Here is a 23,745-nt window from a genome sequence, read left to right on the forward strand (position 1 = left end):
CAGTCGGCGATGCCAGTGATGTCGTAATGATGAGAACATGTGGAGCGTTACTGGAGCCGCCAGCTCCCATCTCTGCATCATCTGTCGTTCGTTCCTCTGCCCCTGCCGCCTCCGCACTGAGCAGCGCTGCTGCGGAAGATGGGAGCAGTTAGCCCGCAGCACCGAATTGCCTGGCTCTGTCCCTCCCCCACAGACACTCAGCCCCCAGCCCGCCCCCTCCTTGTCATTTCACTGGTAAGGTACAGAAAAGCTGTCAAGGCAGGCACCAGCCTGTCATCCTGCTTTCCGCCCACACCCCTCCCCAAACCTGACTCCCCCATCAGTCTCCCCACCACCGTCGTCACCCACCCCCCAACACATACACACCAAAGAGCAAAAACATTTTGTGAAAATAGACCAGTTGTGTAATTCGGGCATTATTACATTAACAAGTATACGCAGTACTGTAGTTAGGGAAGTTCTGTCTAATAAAAGACTGTACTTTCCTGTCGCTAAAAGTCTCAGTGTAGTTATTGTTCGGATTTGACGTTTGCCAACAGCTGCCAAGCCCCCAAACAGCTGTTTAGTAACTAACCCCATCCCTCCCCACTCCGCTCATTTCAGAAGTCTGTTCTGCCAGTTTGCTGTGCACACTGCCTACATGTTAACTTTATTTCTACTGTTCTCTAAATACCAAAGAGAAAGGAGAGACACTCAGACAAAAAGGAAGGCATCTTTAAAAGGAAATTGCTAGAAGACAGAGGTATTCAGACGATAATTACAAAGTCAGATAGCAGATAAAAGGGAACGGGGTGAAGAAAGGGAGCGAAGGACAGAAATGCTACAGTGACAGTCATCGAACTTTACCCCAGCTGACACGTCTCCTCAAGTTTTTTTCATTGCCATCTCCCACATTTATCCTCCTCCAGTTTTTCAGATCTCTATGCAGTGACCCAGGGATTACCGCAGCTGATGGAGGGAAGACATACCCGTTAAATGAGGACCACCTTACCTGATTCTCTCTCCTTTCAATAGCTATTGACTATCAAATAGTCTCTTCTTTTGGTATTTATCTCTAAAATATGATCTGTATTCATAAATGTATTCTATAATATCTACTAGTAAGACATTTTTGAATGACACGTACAAATGGAATTGTTAATATACAGTTTTATTAAGCTCCCATACAATTCACCCATTTAAATGTTTAATTCAGTGTTTTTGTAAGTATATTTACAGAGTTTTACAACAATCGCCATAATCTAATATGAGAACATTTTCATCCCCCCGATAGAAAGCCTGTGCCCTTTGGCAATCTGTCTCCACACTCCCCTTCACGTCCTACCCCCTCCCCTCAGTAACCGCTCGTTTATTGTCTGTATAGATTCTGTATTCTGGGCATTTCATATAAATAGAGTCATACAATATATGGTCTTTTTTAACTGGCCTCTTTGAGTGTAATATTGTCAAAGGTCATCCATATTATAGTATATGTCACTTTCTCATTTGTTTTTATTGTCAAGTCCTAGCCTATTGAATGGCTATACCACATTCTAAGCATTCGTCAATTGATGGACATATAGGTTGTTTCTGCTTTTTGGCTGTTATGAATCTTGCTTCCTTGAACATTTGTATACAAGTTTTTACATCTACATATGTTTTATTTCTCTCGGGCACATACCTAGGAGTAGAGTTGTTGGATCATAGAACAAATGGAATTTAACCAATCTTCCTTTAGTTCAGAGTCGTATGATTATCGGATGCAAATATCTCATCTTTTTAATCCAGACGTGGATGCCAACAGAGAGCTGCCACTCACACAGCCAACTTCAGCCCACTCATCCATCACCAGTGGGAGCTGCCCGGGAACTCCAGAAATGCGCCGGCGGCAGGAGGAGGCCATGCGGAGACTAGCCTCACAGGTACAGTGGGGATCCCAGGTCGCGAGCGCGCGAGTTGCACTGGAACATTCAAGGGGGCAAAGGTATGGAGACTCTTGGCAAAGCAAACGAAAACATGTACCAGTATACCACGAGAACATGGAGAAGGGTTTCTCTTTCTTTGCTGTTCTAGAAAAATACTTTATTACAATGGAACCAGAACCTTAGAGTTGCAGAGGCCCTTGGAAATAGTCAGAGCCTCTAATGAACAGATAAGGAAATTGAGACTTGAAGGAGTTATGTGGTTTACCCAAGATCACAGTATAAGTAATCAAAAGCTTTTTATTTTCATTTCTAGTTCGAAACTCATCCTGCTATATACTACACTGTAATATTTCTTATGTGTTTGGGTTTTTAATTTCTATTTTTATCAAAGTAATGTATGCATATAGTTTAGAAAGTCAAATAATGCTCAAAGCCTTATCATAAAAACCTGCAATTCTCTTTCCCCACTCAGCCTACCGTCTTCTCAAAGACAGCCACTGTCACCTCTTAGGACTATTTCTCTGACCTTAACCTTCATATTTCTAACTAATATTTATATACCACTGTGACCTTTTTTTTTTTTTAAGTTTTACACATTATCTATTACTTCTTATCATGATGAGAATTTTAGCTCTTTTCCTCCTTCCTCCATCTCAGTACAGCTATACCATGATTTTTGTCTGAATCAATATTATAATATTTTCATTATTAATACTATGCAAATATGGGTCACTGTGGAACCAAGGATTACAATTTCCTTCTTGAACAATTTTGTTTTTCCTGAGTTTATGAAATGCCTCATTTTAAAAGTTGCTCATTTTTCTTTAAGCCTACATCTAAGTCACTGCATAACCCTTAGTAGCTTTGTAAAATACCTGCCGATACGCTTTTCCACATTAATTACATTCCACATCTAGCCTAGAGCCCTTCATTGTGCTAGGTGTGGTTGAGATGCTCTCAAGGCTTATCACCTAATCAGTACCCTCAAAATTCTTATTACTTCTGTGTCGGATACCATGTCATCTTCCTTCTGGATTCTGTTCCTCATTTTGGTGGAGCACATCCTCCAGTAGTTTCCTAAGAACGAATACATAGGAGGTGTTTTTGAGACTTAATGTTTCTGAAAGCAACTTATTTCATTCTCTTACTTTACTATTTGTTTAACATGGTATATATTTCTAGGTTTAAAATTATTTTCCCTCAGAACTTTGAAGACATTGCTTTATTGTCTGGAGCTTCCAATATTGCTATTAAATAATACAGTTCTATTCTTATTCCTAATCCTTTATATATGCCTTTCCTCTCTGCTTTTTTTCTCTCTCTTAGTATTTTCTTTTTATCACCATTGTTCTCGGGTCTTTTTTCCATTTATTCTCTTGATACCTAACAAAACCTGCAGATATTCTTAATTCTGGGAAATACTAGTATTATGTATTGATAATTTCCTTACACCATTTCCTCTGTTTTTCTACAACTCCTTTTAATCAAAAATTAGATTTCCTATTCTGATACTCTAGTTTTCTTAACTTTTCTTTCCTATTTTCTATACTTTTTGCTTTTTTGGTTTTTGATCCACCATTAAGAGATTTCTTTAACATTACCTTCCAATCCTTTCAGAAAAAATTGTTTTTTACTATTACAATTTTAATTTCTAAAGTTCTTTCTTTCTCTCCAGTTGCTCCTTTCTTTTACATAGCATCCATTCTCATGTTATGGGTGCAATATGTTCTCATATCTCTTCTTTAATAGTTAGGCACTGAAAAACTTACTGGAAGCTTGCGTGCATAGAGACTTTAACTACAGAGCATTAATATGACCCACGAGCCTTTATTGGAAATACCCCAGAGTCAGTGTTTGTTAGATTTTCTCTTGTGCTATTTATCTTCTCTAGCAAAGGATCCATCGGTGTTCTTCCTGGAGGATATGTATCCCGGGTGCCAGCATTCTGGACCTAGGCAGGAGAAGAGGGCTGGAGTTTTACCATTCATTATGGGGACTTTTACGTCAGCCTCTTTTCAGTCCCACTTGCTCTGTGTCTAGTGTCCCTAAGTCTAGATTCTTTCTGATTTAGTTTCTTTAGTGAATATAATTCTCTTTCCTGTGGGTGTTGGGCAGGGTGGGAATGGATATTTGGGGACTCTAACTGCTTTTTCTATAAACTTCAAATGATTTCTGTGTTTTCAATTCCCTTCCTCACTCCTAGTCCCACAATACCTGGTGCCTCTAAGTCCTGTGCTCTTCTGAGGTTTTAGAGATGCTTTGACTCCCTCCTGTTATTACCCCCAGCAGGCATTTGCTTCACCTTCTGTCAGGTCACTGATGAATTCTACATACACATTCCATCTTTATGTATTATAATCTGAGATTATTGGTAGATAACCCTGTAGAAATTTACATTTCTGTTTTGTATTCTCCTTATTTTTGAGGATTTTCAAGAGAACAGCAAAATGTAAAATGTCTATCTCAAGTATTTAAAGAAGTCTTGTCATAGTTAATTCGTAATGAGAAACAGAGAGTCATCTGCAATATCATAAGGTTCTAATAAAATCCAGTCCAGCTCAGAGGCAGAAACAGCATGCTTCCTCCAAATGCATTTTTAATTGTCCCCACTTATTGGTACACATCCCTTTATAAGTGGGCTTCTGGAAAAAAAGCCTAGGATTTCCCTCATTGGGCATTGCTAACTTTTCATTCATTGCTAACTCAGTGCAACTTTAAAAGACATCTGTGTTTTTTTCTAAATATTCAGAATCAATATCATCCTAGAAATACATGAATGTTGAAGAGCTTCCATCATCATAGTCATTCATTCATTCATTTAGAATGTATGTTGGGACCTCCCATAATGCAAGTCTGATGTTAAAGCAGCGAGCAAAATAGACACAATCCCTGGTGTCATGCAGCCCACATTGTCATGATGGAAGGCCAGCAAACGAGTGTGTGTGTGTGTGTGTGTGTGTGTGTGTGTGCGTGCGTGCGTGCATGCGTCAGATGGTAATGAGTGCTAAAAAGAGCTCGGAGAATTAAGTCTCACCACGCTGTCACTCGTCAGTCTCTCTCATCACGAGAAGAAAGCTTGAGATGTTTATGTTTAATATTTGGAAAATGTTAAATATTGTTAGTAGGAAATTAGTGACTACACTTAACTTGAAAAGTGATAACATTTTAAATTCCATGATGGTGTCTTTTTTAAGCAAAATAAAAATGAATCCTTTTTTACCTAGAGGTGGGATTTTTTTTTTAATTTATATTAAACATTGTATAAGAAATGGCTCCTTAGATTAAAATTGATGTTTATATTCGATATTTGGAAAATGTTAAACATTTTAAGTAGGAAATTAGTGGTTATTTACACTTGCTGAAGGAACGTATTTTAAATTTCTTGATTATTTCTTCCTTAGCAAAATATATAAATCCACCTGTTTGCACCTAAAGATGGGACATTTTAAAGCTTATGCTTAACGATATAAATATATACTATAAGATTTAAGTTTATACTGTAAAATTTTATTTGTGTTGCCTTTGGCTATTTTTAGAATGATCTACATTTTAGGAGAAATGAGATCCAAACTAAACAGGTGACCTGTAGATGATGTTTCATAAAATGTGTCTAGGGCTTCTTTCCTCTAAGAATTAACACCGAGTTAATAAACCCAGATTTCATCTAACTTCAGGATACCGAATATGGAAGACAACCTTGTTTGTTTGTCAATTTCAGTGTTTTTATCTCTCTCTTCTACCAGAATGGATCAGCTTTTAAAATATTGTTCACCACTGTTTCCCTAGCTCCTAGCACAGTGCCTGGCACATAAATAGTTGTTAAATAAATGAATAGTGTATTCTCTATACTAATGCCTGGATAATCTTTCTAAAACATATTTATTTGTTTTTGCTACTTAAAAATCTGTAAACGTCTACTCACTGCACTTGAATGAAGTCCAGACTTACTTTTTAAAACACCATATGCACTGTGATGACTGGGCCTTTACCTTTTATATCCAGCCCAGGGTGTCTCAGTGTTAGCACTCTTGACATCCTGTGCCAGATAGTTCTTTGCTTGTATGGGAGGGGTTTTGTCCCTTTACTGTGGGATATTTGGAAGCATTCTTGGCCTCTGTTCGCTACCAATAGCATCACCCCCCCACCCACCCCACTCCCAGTTGTGATGACCAAAATAATCTTCAGACAATGCCAGATGTCCCCTGGGATGCAAAGCCACCCCTGTTGAAAACCGCTGTTCTGTCTTATCTCCCACCAATCTCCACTCACTCACACTCTAGCCACACTAAAATTGATTCAAATTCCTCGAATGTATAAAACTGTGTCTTACCCGAGGGCCTTCACACATACTGTTTTCCTCAGCATGGAACACTACTACTTACCGCCTCAGTTCACTCCTCCTCAGTCTTTAGATCTTAGCTTAAATATGACTTCTTCTAAGAAGCCTCCCCTGGCTCCCCAAGTTACTTACTTAGATGCCCTTTTGTGTGTTGCCCCAGCACCCTGTATTTCCTCTCTCTGAGTGGCTTTTTTCCCCCAGTTTTATTGAAATATAATTGACACATTAACATTGTATTAGCTAAAGATGTACGGCGTAGAAATTTGATATATGTATATATTACAAAGTGATTACCACAATAAGCTTGGTTAATATCCATCACCTCACATAGTTACCGAAATTTTGTGATGAGAACTTTTAAGATTCCTCTTAGCCACTTACAAATATGTAATATAGTATTAATAACTGTACTCACCATGCGGTTATTATATCCTCAGAACTTATCTACCTTATGACTGGAAGTGTACCTTTTGACCACCTCCACCATTTCCCTCACCCCTGACCCCCTGCCCCTGGCCTCACCAGTCTTCTCTGCTTCTATGAGTTCCATTGTTTTAGATTCCACATACAAGTGAGATTCTGCAGGATTCGTCTCTCTCTGTCTGACTTGTATTTCACTTAGCATAATGCCGTCCATCCATGTTGTCACATATAGCAGGATTTTCTTCTTTCTATGGCCGAATAATATTTCGTTATGTATCTAGATCCCAGTTTCTTAATCCAGTCATCCAGTTATGGCCACCTATGTTGTTTCCATGTCTTAGCTATTGTAAATAATGCTGCAGTGAACATGCAGATATCTCTTCGAGAGAGCGATTTCCTTTTACAGAAGCAGAATTGTCAGATCATGTGGTGGTTCTATTTTTAATTTTCTGAGGAACCTCTGTCTCATAGTGCTTATTAACTATTATTATCACTTGTTTAATTGTCTCTCATTCTTGCTAGACTGTGAAGGTCATGCAGGTTATTGTATGTCTGCACATAATGAAAGTTCAATTAATATGTACTGAGGATATATTTTCTATTAGGAAATCATGGACATTTAACTGAGTGCTTATTCATAATAATGGCTCCCAACCAAGTTATTAGGTCAAATTAGAATCAGATTCATATGCCCAAAATCTTGGTGAAGAGTCTGAAATTCAACCAGTTCTCTGAAACAGAGTTTCATAAACTCTGGATTAAATGCACTTGGGCTATCATACTGTACCAGTCCTACTTCTCTAGGAATTGCAGATGAACTAAATAAAATAGTCACTTTTCCTGAAAATTTGTATTTGGTATTAGTCCTCACCTCCTTGCTAATCAGTGATCTACAATTGATTAATAGTAACAATCTATGGGATGCAGCTACTTAGGTCTAAAATTATAACAAATTTAAACATTACCTAGTGCTTTCCTACAACTAAGTAAATGATAGGGTTCTCCCTACCAGAGATGGAAGCATGCTATAAAACCTTTATAATCAAAACAGTGTAGTACTGGTGCATGAATAGACTAATAGGCCAGTCGAGTAGAATAGAAAGTTCAGAATTAGACCCAAATACATATGGATACTTAGCATATGAAAAAAAAAAAACAGCATCTCAGAACACTGGCATAAAAATGAACTTTTTAATTAAATGGTGCTGGGACAACTAAGTAGCCATGTGAATAAAATTAATCCATATCTCACACCCTGAACAAGAATAAACTCTGAATGGATTAGGTATCTAAATGTGAAAAAATAAAACCAGACAGATAACAAAAGAAAACGTGAGTGACTTTCTCTTTCTATGGTGAAGGAAAAGGCTTTCTAAGGTCTAAGAATAGAGGAGTAGAAGAAAAGGTTGATAAATTTAACTACATTAAAAAATGTTTCATAACAAAAGATGTCAGAAGAAAACTAAAAAAAAAAAAGAGAGAAAATATTCACAACATATACCACAGATCCTTTATTTTTAAAGAACTTAAAAAAAGACCAAAAACATGACAGAAAGATGGGGAAAAGACTAACAGACAGTTTACAAGAATGAGATTAAAATGGTCCTCAAACATTCGGAAACACGTTCCAACTCACAATTAGAGAAATGCAAACAAAAACAACATTGAGACATCATTTTTATCTATCAGACTGGAAAAAAAAACTTTATAAAAATACATCTGTTGATGCGGCTGTTAGAAAGCAGACACCCTCTTACTAATGGGAATGAAAATTGGTACAACCCCCCTGTAAGTTCGGAAAACAATATCTTGACTGAATGCTATAAGGCTAAAGACAAAAGGAAATGTACATAAATGCTGTAATCTAGTCTATAAATGTGTTTCTCACATGAATGTGTTAACAGTTCTGAAAATCATTCATGTGCATACTAGAACTAAATGAATAAGTAAATACATTGTAAATAACAAAGCCTAGATTCTCATTGTTGGAGAAAGAAGTTACAAATGAGGAAAGAGAAGTCTAAAGTGAACCAGGTGACAACGGATAGAAATTCGAGGTATCAGTATACACTCATAGTTTAAAAAAGATGATTGATGATTGATAGATAGATAGATAGATAGATAGATAGATAGATAGATAGACAGACCGACCGACAGACAGATAGATAGACGACAGAGATGTATCTATTGATATAGAGATAGAGATACAGAAATATAGATGGATGTTTGTGTGTGAGTTAGTATACATACATGCACTTCCTAGCTCTGTCCTTTGAGAGGGCCCCAAAGCAATAGTACTTCATTAGCAATAAGTACACCTACTGCTCAGATCTTGTTTTCCAAACACCATTCTCCAATAAACAGAACCAAGGCTCTGAAGAAGTAAATGATGTCAGATATGGAGCAGGGTAAGTACAAGATGAGCCTGGAACATTTTTTAGTTCCAGAAATTGAGAAAGTGCTTTTAAAAAGTTGGGGGCTTCTTGAAAGAACACAGATACCGACTTGAAGGAGCTCCTAATGACCAAAGTTGGAACAAATTGAGCAAAAATAAATAAATATAGTATTAAATTATAACCCATGGAATAAAATAAGACCATATTTATTAAGTAGTCAAGTAAATAAATGAGGAAGAAGGGCTAGCTTTTTGTTCCAGTAGAATTCCACTTAATAAATGTAAAAGGAAAGAGAGCAATAGAAAATCACCATTAGGCACACACCACAGTAATAACTGTTGCAGACAAGATCCACTGATGGGTTCTAAAATTAGCAAAAGTTTGAGGAGAAACAGGATATGCATTATCTCAAAGTATCTACCCCAAGATATTTATTAACTACAAAGGAAAGATGATAGTAACTTTACAGTAGAGAAACCCGGCAGAAAGTGATCAAGGTCAGCATCACCAGTGACAAGACATGTCAACATTGTGGTATTCTTGCCAGAAAGTCTCAGTCAGATTGAGGAAAACAGGCAAACACAAACTCGCTGGCAGTTGACAAAATGACTGATCAGTACTCTTCAAAAGTGTCAAAGTCATAAAAGGCAGAGACTGAGGGGTTCTTGACAAACTGCAGGAGTCTAAGGAGAAATAATAACTAAATGCAGTACGGGGTCCTTGATAGACGGCTGGAGCAGAAAAAGGACACCAGCGGTAAACTGGCAAAATTTGAATAAGGACTTTAGTTAATAGTATTGTGCCAGAGTTGTTTCCTGGTATTGATAATTATGCAGTGTTTATATAAGATGTTAATAATCAGGGAAGCCTGGTGAGGGATATAGGGAAACTCTGTGTACTGCTTTTGCAACACTTCTATAAATCTAAAATTAATTCAAAATAAAAAGTTAAATAAAACAAAAATACTACTGCCAAAAAAAAAAAAAAAATGGGAGGATAGAGCTCCAAGCTGGAAAACTACTGAGGCAGAACTCAAATCTGAGAGCTGTTCTTAGCTTTCAGTCCCAGGGCGAGGATTAGAGTCAGTGTTGAGGAACAGGAGAAAAAAAAGAGAAAGTAGTTATTTACACTGAGCCTCCAGGTTCCTAGAAATACTGAAAGCCAAATAAAGTGTTGAAAGGGATGTGCTGAGTAGGAAGTCCATTAGGTGGTGATGAGTGTATTCAAGAAGCGGTGATGACCCACACCAAGACACATCATAATTAAAATACCAAAAGCAAAAGACAAAGAATCTTAAAAACAAGAGAAAAGAAGGGAGCTCCCATAAGACTGTCCACTAATTTCTCAACAAAAACTTTGCAGGCCAGAAGAGTGGCACAAAATATTCAAAGTGATGAAAAGCAAAGACCTACAACTGAGATTACTTTACCCAGCAAAGCTATCATGTAGAAGCTATGGACAGATAAGGAGCTTCCCAGACAAGAAAAAGCTAAAGTTCATCACCACCAAACTAGTATTACAAGAAAGTTAACAGGACTTCTTTAAGAAGAAAAGATGAAAAATATGAATAATAAAAAGCAGTAATTACATACCTACCAATAATTAAATGTATGAATAATAAAATAGCAATAACTACATATCTATCAATAATTGCTTTAACTGTAAATGGATTAAGCACCTCAATCAAAAGACATAGGGTGGCTGAATGAATAACAAGACAACACCCTTACATATGCTGCCTACAGGAGACTCTATTCAGATCAAAAGACACACAGACTGCAAGTAAAGGGATGGAAAAAGAAATTTCGTGAAACTGGAAACCAAAAATGATAATAATAAATAAGCTGGGATAGCAATACTTATACCAGACAAAATAGACTCTAAAACAGAGGTTGTAACAAGAGACAAAGAAGGACCCAGTAATCCCACTTGTGGGTATTTATCCAAAGAAGCCCAAAATGCCACTTCAAAGGGACATGTGCATCCATATGTTCATTGCAGCATTATGTACAATAGCCAAAATATGGAGGCAACCTGGCTGTCCATCAGTGGATGAATGGATAAAGGAGAGGTGGTACATATATGCAAAGGAATATTACTCAGCCATAAAAAAGAATGAAGTCTTGCCATCTGCAACAACATGATGGACCTAGAGAGTATTGCGCTGAGCGGAATCAGTCAGACAGGGAAAGACAATGCCGTATGATTTTACTTATATGTGGACTCAAAGGAACAAAATAAACAAAACAGAAACAAACTCATAGAGACAGAACATTTTGATGGTTGCCAGATGGGATAGGGTTTAGGGTGGGTGAAAAAAGGGGGAGAGATTAAAAAGTCAAATTGATAATAACAAAATAGTCATGGGGAATATGATTAATAATAGTATAATAACCATGTTTGGTTTGAGGTGGGTAGGTACCAAGTTTATCCGGGTGCTCATTTGGTAAATTATGTAAATGTCAAATCACTATGTTGTACACCTGAACCAATTATACTATTGTATGTCAACTATAATTGAAAATTTTAAAAATTATTTTCAAAAAAGATTGATGAAAAGGCAACGTGGAGTAAGAATATGAGAGCAGGCCTGAAGGAAGGGCAACTGCAGCATTAGGATTTAACTGATACAGATGCCGGTCATTATGCAAATTAAATTTTTATGTCCAAATGAATTCCAAATATTCAAAGCTGCCTTTTTCTTTATGTGAGATTAGATTAATTCTGTCGATATTCATTTGAAGTAGAAAATGGTCTTTGGAGAGTGAAGGCCTGGAACTTTTAACACAAGGCTGACAGATTTGCTGCCATTCCATCATTTGATTAGGGCTTTTGAATGAGGATGAAGCTTTTTATACCCAAGGCTATACTGACCTCCAGTCTTTTCTTTTGTCTATATATCCTACAGACTTCCCTCTTTTCTTTTTTCCCCTCACAGAAGTAATCTTAAAATGTACTCACTGTCTTCTTCAAAGAATTAATATGATTCTGGTCATATCAAATGTATTTTGGATAAAATCATTTTAATAGTATAATATTATGCACCGATAAATAACATGTTTTTAAAGTTTTGTAATTTAACATGAGAAAACAAGTTGTAAAAATTAATAATATAAGAAAGACATAGCCAAAAATGAAGTTTTACCAGGTCATTGTGAGAAACAATTCACTGCGGAGAAAGGTTTTACCTGCTGATATATTGAGAGTGGACTAATTGGGAACCATTTCCAGGAAGTTGGAATAATAGTGACTGAGCATGGGCGGTCATGACGACTTCCTCAGAGCTATAGGGGGTGACCTAATATCCATCACTGAACACTGGTACAATGAGAGACTGAAGGAAAAAACTGCCTTCCCAGAATTGTTCCCTACTTGTATACGTAGGAAAAGTTGCAGATAACATCAATCAACAATATTCGGGAAGTTCCAAATGTTTTTGACAGATTGTATGTTCATGTACGTAACTACTTTGAAATGTCTAGTAAATAACCTGTTTTGAGCCACAGTGCAAATTTCATAAAGATGTTGAATGATCTTTCTGCCTGAATTCTACAAAGGAATCATGACTTTATATTTGGAATGCCAAAGAAATATTTAAAATTAAAAGAAAGGTAGCAACTTTAGTCATGTTATCTAACCTTGGTGGGTAAAACCTCATTCAGCCAAGAGCACAGATGATTTTTAATGAAATCAGTAAAAGAACCCTCTTCCTAAATTTCAGAATTTTTCTCTTCAAACTTAATCCTATTACTTTAGGTAAAGGGCAAGTTGCAGCTGGTTTGCTCAGCTGTTTTTCTCCTTGAGATGTGGAATCAATTGAGGTAAAATATGATGAAAGTTCATATTGATTCAGAGGTTTGCTGTTCGCTTTTTATAAAGTGGAGATTTGTATCCATGTGGACATAACCACTGACATTCACTGTTCATTAAGAGGACAGATCAATTGTTGCTGGTTCTTTTTCTTTGGGTTCCTTACGCTGTGCTTAAGATAGGTAATAAAGTAATGACCAATTTATCTAAAAGAAAGTGAAGATATTTTTAGTATAACTTCTTGTTTCTGAGTTCATATGGTGCTCACATAGCATTGCTTCACTCAACAAGCAATTCCTATCCTCAGATTTATATGTGTAGTAACATTACTTGTATTGTTCAGTTATTCTTATGCTTAAGGAGAAAGATTTCAGGTATTTTTTTTTACAGTGACATTTCCAGCATTAAAGAGGTAGGGTACTTACAGATTAAGAGTCCGTTCAAAACAAAATTCTTTAGTAGCTGACTATTCTCTGGGAGATCTTTGACGAGCTGGAGTCCCTGTGGTTTATGAATGCTTCTAGTGAAAATTTCAGATGCCGACAGGCACAAAGCCAGTAGCTACAAACGAGTATACAGAACCTTGATAATGATGATGGAGAGGAAGAGGAGGAGGACGGCAATGATGACGGGACAGCTAACATTACTTTGCTCGTAGTATGTGCTGAGCACCATGCCAAGTGCTCTCCATGCATTCAAGCTGAACCTCCCTGCCAATTTCTTGTTACCTACACAATCCCATCACTTTTGTGTGTACTACTGAGCTAACAGAGTGATCTAGATTAAAATCATCCTCTGCATTGAGGCAAAGAGTGAGCTCTGTGCAAATCGAAACAGAACAGACCTTAAAACTCTGGGTTCCAGCCAGGCAGCCCATGGATGATACTAAGACTCACAACATTTTCTGAGTTCTTTGAATTTAAGACCTGCATCTAACAAAAATCTCACTCCTTTCCATCTTCCTGTTACCTAATTTTGATTCTCTTCTCTCAAGGTATTCAGAAAATATTTAATGATAATTCTTAAGTCTGAATTATTTTACTTTTTATAAAGCCGTTTATAACACAGCTATAATTTTTAAAGATGATGGCATCGGTGTGTGTTGAAACTAACATAGTTTTTCTGTGATTATTTTATTCCTAATGTTTTGTTATAAATTAACTCTTTCCTATACTGCTCCATGCTGAATAAATATTATAGAGATTAATGTAAATATTTATTCTCAGGCTTTTTATTATAATCCAGAGGGAAAACTCAATTTGTATTTATATTTAATTGTGAATTATCATAGCATATGTCTACAATAGAAATATTGTATCAAATTTCTGCTCTTAGATAAATCAGGCAGTTCCTGAGTTAGCAGCTTTTATTTTTAATTGTAAAGTTGAGGAATGAGGAGATAGAAGACCATGTTAGAGAATGATCATATAATAACCATGGCAGTTGTTCTTGCTACTGATCAACCCATCTGCATTGTCATCTTTCTTTGATAGGTGGTTGCCTATCACTATTGCCAGGCAGATAATGCCTACACCTGCCTGGTGCCAGAATTTGTCCACAACGTTGCTGCCCTTCTCTGCCGCTCACCTCAACTGGCGGCCTATCGGGAGCAGCTTCTCCGGGAGCCTCACCTACAGAGCATGCTGAGCCTTAGGTCTTGTGTTCAAGACCCCATGGCCTCCTTCCGGAGGGGAGTCCTGGAGCCCCTGGAGAATCTCCACAAAGGTACAGATGAGGTGCAAAAAAGGTGAAAGGCAAAAGCATTGGAGCCCAAGTTCACCTGGATCGTGTCATAGATATGATTTTTTTAATCACATAGCCAAACTAAATGTTCCATAGCTGATGGCCTTCAGGTTCACAGATAAAAAGATTTTACTTGAAAAAATTAAAATTCCTACAGGAACTGCTACTTCCTCTTTTCTTTATAAAAAATCCCATTCTCATTTTCAAATATAATACAGTTTTCTTATACTAAAGTGCACCCAACTCCTTTACCTGTCTCTAACAATGTTTCATCAATGCTGGAAGCCAAAGAAAAAGACTTGAGTAAGAACAAGATTTCCTGAGCAATCCTGTTGATTCCTGAGAGGCTTATTTACCTTTCTCAGGGGTTTTGGAGATACTCATAAGAACAATTGATTATAATTTCCGTTCCCCTGGCCACCATCTTCAGTTATTTCAAGTTACTGGTTATTAGTTATTGTGCTTCTATACTAGTTACACAGATATCAGAGTTTTTCTTCTCAACTCTGACGACCTGTGTCTGCACTTCTACTACCTGTTAGCTTTACCATACTCTAGTCTTTTTTAAATCTTGGAATTGATCCACAAATATTTGTAAGCATATTTTCTGTCCATCGAAGTTTCTCAGCCACCAATTTGAAATGAAAGGAGATATTGTTATCACGACTGAAAGGAAGATAATTCTCATGCGTAGCTTTCTGAACAAAAATGTTGTCTGATATGAGTCTTCTTTTCACTTTTGATAATTTCTATACAATACACCAATCGTAAGATCTCATGCACTAGGATTCACTTTTGACTTTAGCACTAGCTACCATCTCTTCTCTCATAGTCTTCATAATTCTTATTTCTCTCAGGTACCTAGGTAGAGTCTTGGGATGGCACTACTAAGAAGACAGTTCAAGCATTTAAGTATGCATGTAAATGAGGGCATTGGAGAATCCCTGGTGAAAAAAAATCCCTGTATTTACAAAGGATTTAAAACAAAGGTTAAGGGGCTTGGAAAACCTTCCCAGGGACTGGCCAGCCAGAACGGTGGCTCCTAAGAGGCACTCCATTTGAGGTTTTCATTCGTCCGTGATGGAATAAGGAAAGAGAAATAGCCTAGACTTTGCGTGGATATAGTTGTAGTTTTGCATGTACATGTAGTTAAAGTTAAATAAATTATGCCTCTCCTACTTTTTTAATGTTAGCATATCTTTTATGCTTTGAAACAGTGGTGATAGTGGATAGTAGTTGTACTTTAAATGTTCTTACGTGGCAAAATATGCAATCCTTTGTTGGTCCCCAATTTTTAAAAAATTTTCATTAGTCTGTAAAATCTTTAAAGCTACCAAGTTAGGGTGTGTATGTAAATAACCTACAAAAGTTTGAAAATGAACATGCAGGAGCATTCTTTCAAGGCTGGTTGCATTTGAAAGGCAAAGTCTAAAGATCATTAGGGCCTCACTTCTAAAGTTGATAATTGAAAAACTTCATCATTTAGCAAAGGAAAAGGAAATTTTTAAGGACTGGTTCTCATCGTTTTGCAATATTAGTAACCATTTGGAAATTCTTAGCATTTATTCTTCTGAATCCTAAAGAATGTATCTTTAGATACACATGCCATCCTTATTTCTTAACAGAGGAATGTTTTTTGACACCTCATACCACATATGATATAGGTGACTTCTAAGTAACTCCTTCAAAGGAAGGGAAGCTTTAAAAAAAAAAAAGAAAGAAAAAACAAGATTTGGAATAATATAATTATCGTAAATGGAGCACATTTTTTTTAAGAAAAAACATAATGCATTGTCTACTTAACTCACTAGATGAATAATATACTCTACTGGGAACTTATGCAAACAAAAATTTAAATTTTATTAGCCATTGAATTACTTTGTTCATTAAAATGTCTGGATCACAATTTAGATCTGTATGCTTGAGAATGTGTTTGAAATGTTTTTCCCAAAGAAGGTCTGAATTAGATGCATTATCATCAACTTTTTTCTCCACTTGAAAATCATGGCTTTCTTATGAAGCAGGCTGAGTGAAGTTAAAGGATTTATAATTAAAATGGTGGAGACAGTGATGTGCTGGTAAATTTTTAACAGCCAGCTGCCAGAGGAGGGCTCGTAAGGTTTGTGGGTTTCCACTGCATAAATAAATAAATAGCCCCACCTTGGCCATTTGCAGGCTACCAGCTGCTTAACAACTAGCTCTTGAAAATACTGCAGTGGGCTCTCCTGAACCAGTCAGGATGGCTCCAGCACACCACTGGGTGGGGTTAGGTAGCAGTGCTCAGCAACAAGGGATGAGTCTGTTACATCTGCCCAGTGGAATGCAACTAGAAAATTCCTCCATGGAAATTAAAGACACAGTTACATTTAAGGGAGCCAAGGTCCTCAAAATCAAGAACATAGGAGCCCCCAGTCATATGGTTAAATCCCAATTAGTGCCAAGCAACTTCTCTCAGTTCTTTAGACTCCCTAACGGAAGAATGTGTTTTCTTAGTACTATATCATATAAAATGCCATTTCATTAATAATCATTGTTAATGGTTTGAGCTGGAATCCTAGTTCATTTCTCTTTCTAAAAAGGCACCAGATCAAAGTAATGGTTAAAACTCTTCATCATTTGAGAACTGACTTATAATACTTAGGATGTTGAAATTAAATTCCTTTATATAAAGTTTGTACTTTAGTGGGGAAATATAAAGTCCTATTAATCATGCAAAGAAAAACTACATTATTTTCAAATGTGAAACCAATTTATGTAGTTTCAGTTGGTCTTGATTCTTTAAAAGGCTAAAAGAGCCCGTCTTGGTCAGAAGTCCATAGACTTTTCCTTCTGTCCCCAGCTAAATATTATTCCTCCTCAGCTATAACCTGTTTCCCGATTCAGGCATCCGGTGACTCCTTTCTCTCTTCCAACTGCCTTCCTCCCTTCAGAATCTATAAGGTCCTACTAACTAGTAATTTTTACTTGTTACTCACAATTCATTTATATGAAAATGTTATTCAACCTGGGGATTTTTAACCACCTTGTTCAATGTAGTTTAAAAATCAGTAAACATATAATGAGAGTGGAAGTGAGAAATCTCACCAACCCTTCTTGTACAGCCTAGTCCTAAAGATAAACTGATTTTGTCAATTTAGAACAGTATAGTCCAGGAGGGAGCCGGACACAAAAGGACAGGTATTTATCTTCCCCACGTGACTACTCCCTTGGGAAAATCGTGCAAGGGTCTGGCCTCCTTGAAGCTATCCTAGAGATAGTCTAGGAGGCCACTAGTTCCGTGAGATTGTTTGATCCAACCTGGCTAGTTCAGATCTGTCCGTTGGCCAGAATTGCTTTTTTCTCTGTTTCTCCATTTCTTCTTTCCCACTATACATTCAAATGTAGTCTATATACTACTTTGGACTTCAAATTAAACCCCCTTGCGGGGAGAGGGCAAGGGGGAGAATTCCCAAAGGAACATGCTATAGGTTAGGAAAAAAATCAACAAATTCTTTTCAGCTTTTTCATGTATAAGAGAAAAAATGAATTGCTATGTGCAAATTCTCATCTGAATGCAATGCTCAGTCTGTCTCAAATCTGATTACATGCGGAAAATTATGATGACGATGTATACACTTCATATATATGTGACAAGCTTTCACATGTGATAAAAAACAGTGAATTCATTGAATGAATTTTTCCATGTCCTTATAATTAATTATGCACCCTGAGCATTTAGAAAAGAAACAAAAGACCTTTTCTAATATTTTTTTCCAAACAGATTACTTAAATCAAAGACCCAAACGAATTCACTGTCTACGTGGTAATTATTAAGTAATTTGTTTCTTTCTATCTCAGAGAGAAAAATTCCAGATGAAGATTTCATCATCTTAATTGATGGATTAAATGAAGCAGAATTTCACAAACCGGATTATGGGGATACAATTGTATCATTTCTGAGTAAAATGATTGGAAAATTTCCTTCCTGGCTCAAACTAATTGTAACGGTTAGGACCAGTTTACAGGTATGTGTTTGCATTTGGACCATAAATTATTTCCCTTGACAAGCGCTTAAGCTAAAAAAGTTCTGGGTCCTTGTTCCTTTAGTGATGAGTTTTTCTAAACCTCTGCCATGTCCTCGAGCCCTAGAATAATTCCTAGCAAGAATAATTCCCAAAGAGCATATCTTGGGAGTAAGAAATATGATCTGGAGAGAACATTCTCTATATACGACTCTCTTCACTCAGATTCCCATTCCCATTGCTCTGGATAAATTTTCAATAAAGTGTCCTTCAAAATAGCATGCAAAGAAAGTCCATTTTTCTAGATTTTGTCCTGAGGACAGACAGCAATGCAAACAGAGTCCCTAAACACTCAAATTTACTGTTTAACTTTTATCTTATATATTTTTTATCATTTACTGCCACACCAAAGTCAGTTCAGTCTACAGTCTAGAGCCAGGTTTTCTAGTTCCTCCCTCTGCTTCCACTTGAACAACTTTTCTATAACATGAAGATGGACTTTTTCCTGTATGTGCCTTCCTCTAGGAAATATCGGCAATGTTAAGACTTCAGATTAAACGACAACTAAGAGATAAGTTTTTTTTTTTTAAGTTCCTGTTCACTCATTGGTCACTTAAGGACCTGGAAGAAGGACTAGGAATGTGGCACTGAGCCTGGGCTAAGGATAAATAACTTTACCTTCTCTACCGTTCTCACTGCGGCCGAGTTGGTATCTCCCATTCTTTACATATTCGCACTTGGTTTGGAACACAGTTTTTCAACCTTTTTTCTCCTAACCATCGCCTCTTTCGATGAACATTAAAATCTCATAGGTTATACACCCATTCCACTACAGCAGGTCCTCGAATAACATTGTTGTCTCATTCAACGTTGTTTCGTTATAACAGTGATGAGATGCAATAGGAACTTAACTCTTGTTTGTATCAGTTAGTTTATGGTAACAATGGTTTTGGTTATATTTTGTTTTGCTTAAAATCGCAGAACTTATTAACAATGTTAAGTAAAGATTTACTGTGTTTTGATGCAGCCCCCTCGTATCATCAGCTAATATACAGAAAATAGTCTCGGCTCCCTACTTTTTCCTTTTCCCAGGCACTTAGTATTGTTCCTGGATACTGACCCATTAGCTTTGCTGCCTTCTTTGATCAAACACTGTACTTCTAATACTGTCCACTACCTTGCAGATGTTTGTAATTAATCTCAAAGAAATATGAACTAAATAATGTGGGAATCAACATAAATGCATCTGTACAACTAAAAATCTGTAATCTCCCATTGCAGGTCAGTAGCTTCATTGTTAAAGATGAAGAATGCATAAAATAAACTTTCAGGGACACAATTCCTGACTAGTTGTACTACATGTATGCTTAGGACATTTCATCATTTATAGTTTTACCTAATGCCATGTGTAATCGGAAAAGACATTTTAACTATGACTTGGTAGAGTAGATGTCTTTAATTTTTCAGCTATACCAAAGAATAGGAAAAGTACTATACCTATTAATCTACAAAGTTCAAATTTCAGTGTCTTTATAAATTAAGCCCTGTAAATAACTTCCCAGATACTTCACTCACTTCAACCAAGAAGTTTTAAAAATTATTTTTTATTCTGCTCTGACAGCGAAATAATTCATAGGTCTTAAAAAAATGAACCCTCATATCGATCATTCATTGTTTCCACAAACACTTCTTAAGTATGTCAGGCACTTTCTAGGAGCTGAATATACAACAGTGAACAAGACACAATATCCCTTCTCTCAAGAAGCTTATATTCTAATGCAGAACACAAACAAACAATAAATAAATAAACATTAAAATTGTAGGTACTGTTAGTACTTTGAGGACAAATAACGTAGGATAAAGCAATAAATGGGGGTGATAGTTATTTTAGATAGGGCAGATGGGAAAGACCCCTTCAAGGAGCTTGTAAGGTGGTGAGATCTGATTTACCTTTTTAAAAGATTTCTTTGGCTGCTGGCTGTGTAGATGATAAAATGTAGGGGTTCAAGAATGGAAGCAGAAGCACAGGTGAGAGATGACGGTGGCTTAGACTGGAGCGGTACTGGTGCAGACCCTGTGGGGTGCTCACTTTTGGACAGGATTGTGAAGGAGAATCAGAAGGACATGATGACGGGCTGAATGTGGGTGTGAGCTAGGGAGATAGTTCAAGAATGAGTCGTGGGTTTTCGCTGAGCGAGTGTGTAAATGCTGGTTTGAAGAAAGGAGGAAGATCGCAGATAACTTCTACGATTTGGTGGCAGGGTTGATGTTAATACCAGTTACTGCATGGGAGGTCTTGTGGAAGGGGGCAAAATTCAGTAGTTCCGATTTGGTTACATTAAAGTTACCTATGAAACATCAAAGTGTAAATGTTTAATAGAGATAAAAGATGAGAGCTCAGGGGAGGTGACTAAGTTGGAAACAGAGTTAGGCGTCACCTGCATATAGGTGGTATTTAGAACAATGAGACCAAATGAACTGTTCTAGGGAGTGAGAGTGGCTAGATCAGAGAAAAGAATGGAGACCTGATCCCGCGTGGACTGAGAAATGGCAGAGGCGCCAGTGAAAAAGCCTGAGTGGGAGTGGCCTGTGCGCTAAGAGGGAAACATGCTATGGAAGCAAGCTGCAGAAAGCGACTCAAGGAGAAAGGTGTGGTCACCTGTGTCACCTGCCGCTGAGAGGCTGAGGAGCATGAGAACTGCAACTTGCTTATTGAGTTTGGCAAGGTGAAGGTTACGGATAACCTTGACAAGAACCATTTCAGTGAAGAGATGGGGTTGAGGCCCGATTGCAGCAAATAAAGGAGAGAAGGGGAAGGGAGGAATTGGATCTCGTGCATAGAGAACACTTTTATGTCCCATTTTGCTAAGGAACAAAGATATAGGACTGTAGCTGGGGGGCAGAATTATGGGGTCATTTGTCCACATGATCCAGTAGGAGAGAAGAAATTGATGCAAGCGAGAATGGATACTGACAGGAGCAAAATCTGTGAACAGATACGATGGAATCCCAGGCATCAGAGTCACTGCAAAGCTCTGTCACCCATCAACTTTCCCCAGTGTAATCTCCAAGCAGATCAGCCAAGTACAGAGCTTCCCACCATGAGAAGTATTCCTTTGCGCTAAGGCAGCTCCAAAAGGCCTACATTAAAACGCTGTCATTGTATCAGAAAGGTTAGAAAGCCACTTTTATTTTTTACTGAATCGTACTTTGACATTATGCCGTGTTTACACTGAAAAAAGTTACAACAAAAAAGTTACATAGAGCTCCATTTTCTGTTTCTTTTAAAAGTGTTATTAAAATAGTGACCATTAAATCACTCCTAAAGTGTTCTTTATGAAAACCCACAAAAAATTATCTTAAGTCTCAATATTAGGAAAAGTCGTGTTTCTCTTGTGCAACTGTTTTAACCTTTGGGTACTAACAGCCCATCACGTTTCCTTCTTTTCTTTGGCCACTAGGAAGTTCAGCATAAGATTTTTTTGGACCCCATAGTTTATCATAAGAGTTAGGGGAAACTGAAGGTCTTTCTGTCTCTCTCTCTCTGTTTTAGGAAATTACCAAGTTGCTGCCTTTCCATAGGATTTTTTTGGATCGACTAGAAGAGAATGAAGCCATAGACCAGGACCTACAGGCTTACATCCTACACCGGATACACAGCAGCTCCGAGATCCAGAATAACATTTCACTTAATGGCAAAATGGACAACACTACGTTTGGCAAACTCAGTTCTCATCTCAAGACCCTCAGTCAAGGGTCCTATCTATACCTGAAGCTCACATTTGACCTCATAGAGAAAGGCTACCTAGTGTTGAAGAGCTCTAGCTACAAAGTCGTTCCTGTTTCGCTCTCTGAAGTTTATTTACTCCAGTGCAATATGAAGTTCCCAACCCAGTCTTCCTTTGACCGAGTGATGCCTCTCCTGAATGTGGCAGTGGCCTCTCTCCACCCACTGACTGACGAGCATATCTTCCAGGCCATCAATGCTGGTAGCATTGACGGCACGCTAGAATGGGAGGACTTCCAGCAGAGAATGGAGAACCTCTCCATGTTTCTGATCAAGCGCAGAGACATGACTCGTATGTTTGTCCACCCTTCTTTTCGAGAATGGCTTATCTGGAGAGAAGAAGGAGAGAAAACCAAATTCCTCTGTGACCCCAGGTAAGCCACCTGTAGGCCTATAATAAGCAATTCTGAGCCTATTTTGTATTTATTGCATGGAGCATGGGTATTGAAAACATGAGAAGTGTTCTTCATTGAACATTTCACATAAGGGAAAGGTTTCTCTCAAGACAGGGCTGTAATGAGATTGATTTATTTCCTCACAGTGTTTTTTCCTGAAGACTCAAAAGCCGTATAATATTTAGAATGCTCTCATACATTCCTGTATTTTCCTAAATAATCGTCTCTAATGCCACCAATGTTCTCAGACAATAATTAATTTAGCCATTTAACAGATTTCCTCGATGTTCTTCAGAGATGGAGAAAGAATTGATATATTATTCATCTCTTTGACTTAGAGCAGAATCATTTTAGATTGTGATTGTCATTTTAAAAGCCATACCGTTGTTAAAGTCACCAATGACTGACCCCATTAAAACCCAACCAGTGCTCAGATTTATACCGGAAAATGGAATGTTAAACCTCATAGCCGAAAAAAGACTTTAAGAGATCAGCTGGTCTAGCCACTCTACCTTTTGATAAGGTGTCATGATCCCCATTTTACTACAAAGGCCTTAAGATTCTGCATTACTTCTCCAGTGTCATCCAATCATACGTGAGAGAAAGGAGGAGCGACTAGAGTAGAGATGGCAGACGAACAGTATGTACACCCCCCCCCCACTCCTCTGTCCTGCAGCCACAGCAGACATCACTGGTTTACCCCAGCACTCTTTCCTGATGAGCTTGACCTTGACTTAAGACTCTTTCTGAGCTCAACAAACTAGAGTAGATAGGAAATGGTTTCCCATTCTCTTGGGTAGAACCCAGGACTCTAGCATCCTAGCAGGGTGTGCTTCGTACCCTTCCACATTACTTTGTAAAAGACTTATGCCTTTAATAAAGTTGGTGTTTTCAAAAGCAGGTATGTGCCTTATTTCCTGGCAACAAAGAAGACACCAACAACATTG

At 37.5% G+C, this 23,745-nt stretch overlaps 1 protein-coding gene across 8 annotated transcripts in view; it reads left to right on the forward strand.

Annotated features, from left to right (window-relative positions):
* Nucleotides 1–23,745, forward strand: part of TANC2 (tetratricopeptide repeat, ankyrin repeat and coiled-coil containing 2) — a 288,365-nt gene that overhangs the window by 207,703 nt on the left and 56,917 nt on the right. For all 8 annotated transcript variants that reach the window (XM_016128285.2, XM_016128304.2, XM_016128256.2 and 5 more), the window contains 4 exons: nt 1,768–1,901; nt 14,366–14,597; nt 18,453–18,619; nt 22,170–22,777. In XM_016128285.2, the coding sequence (XP_015983771.2) occupies nt 1,768–1,901; nt 14,366–14,597; nt 18,453–18,619; nt 22,170–22,777 (1,141 nt within the window). The remainder of the gene's footprint in view (nt 1–1,767; nt 1,902–14,365; nt 14,598–18,452; nt 18,620–22,169; nt 22,778–23,745) is intronic.

Source organism: Rousettus aegyptiacus, unplaced genomic scaffold, assembly GCF_014176215.1.
Source record: "Rousettus aegyptiacus isolate mRouAeg1 unplaced genomic scaffold, mRouAeg1.p scaffold_m13_p_6, whole genome shotgun sequence".
NCBI lineage: Eukaryota > Metazoa > Chordata > Mammalia > Chiroptera > Pteropodidae > Rousettus > Rousettus aegyptiacus.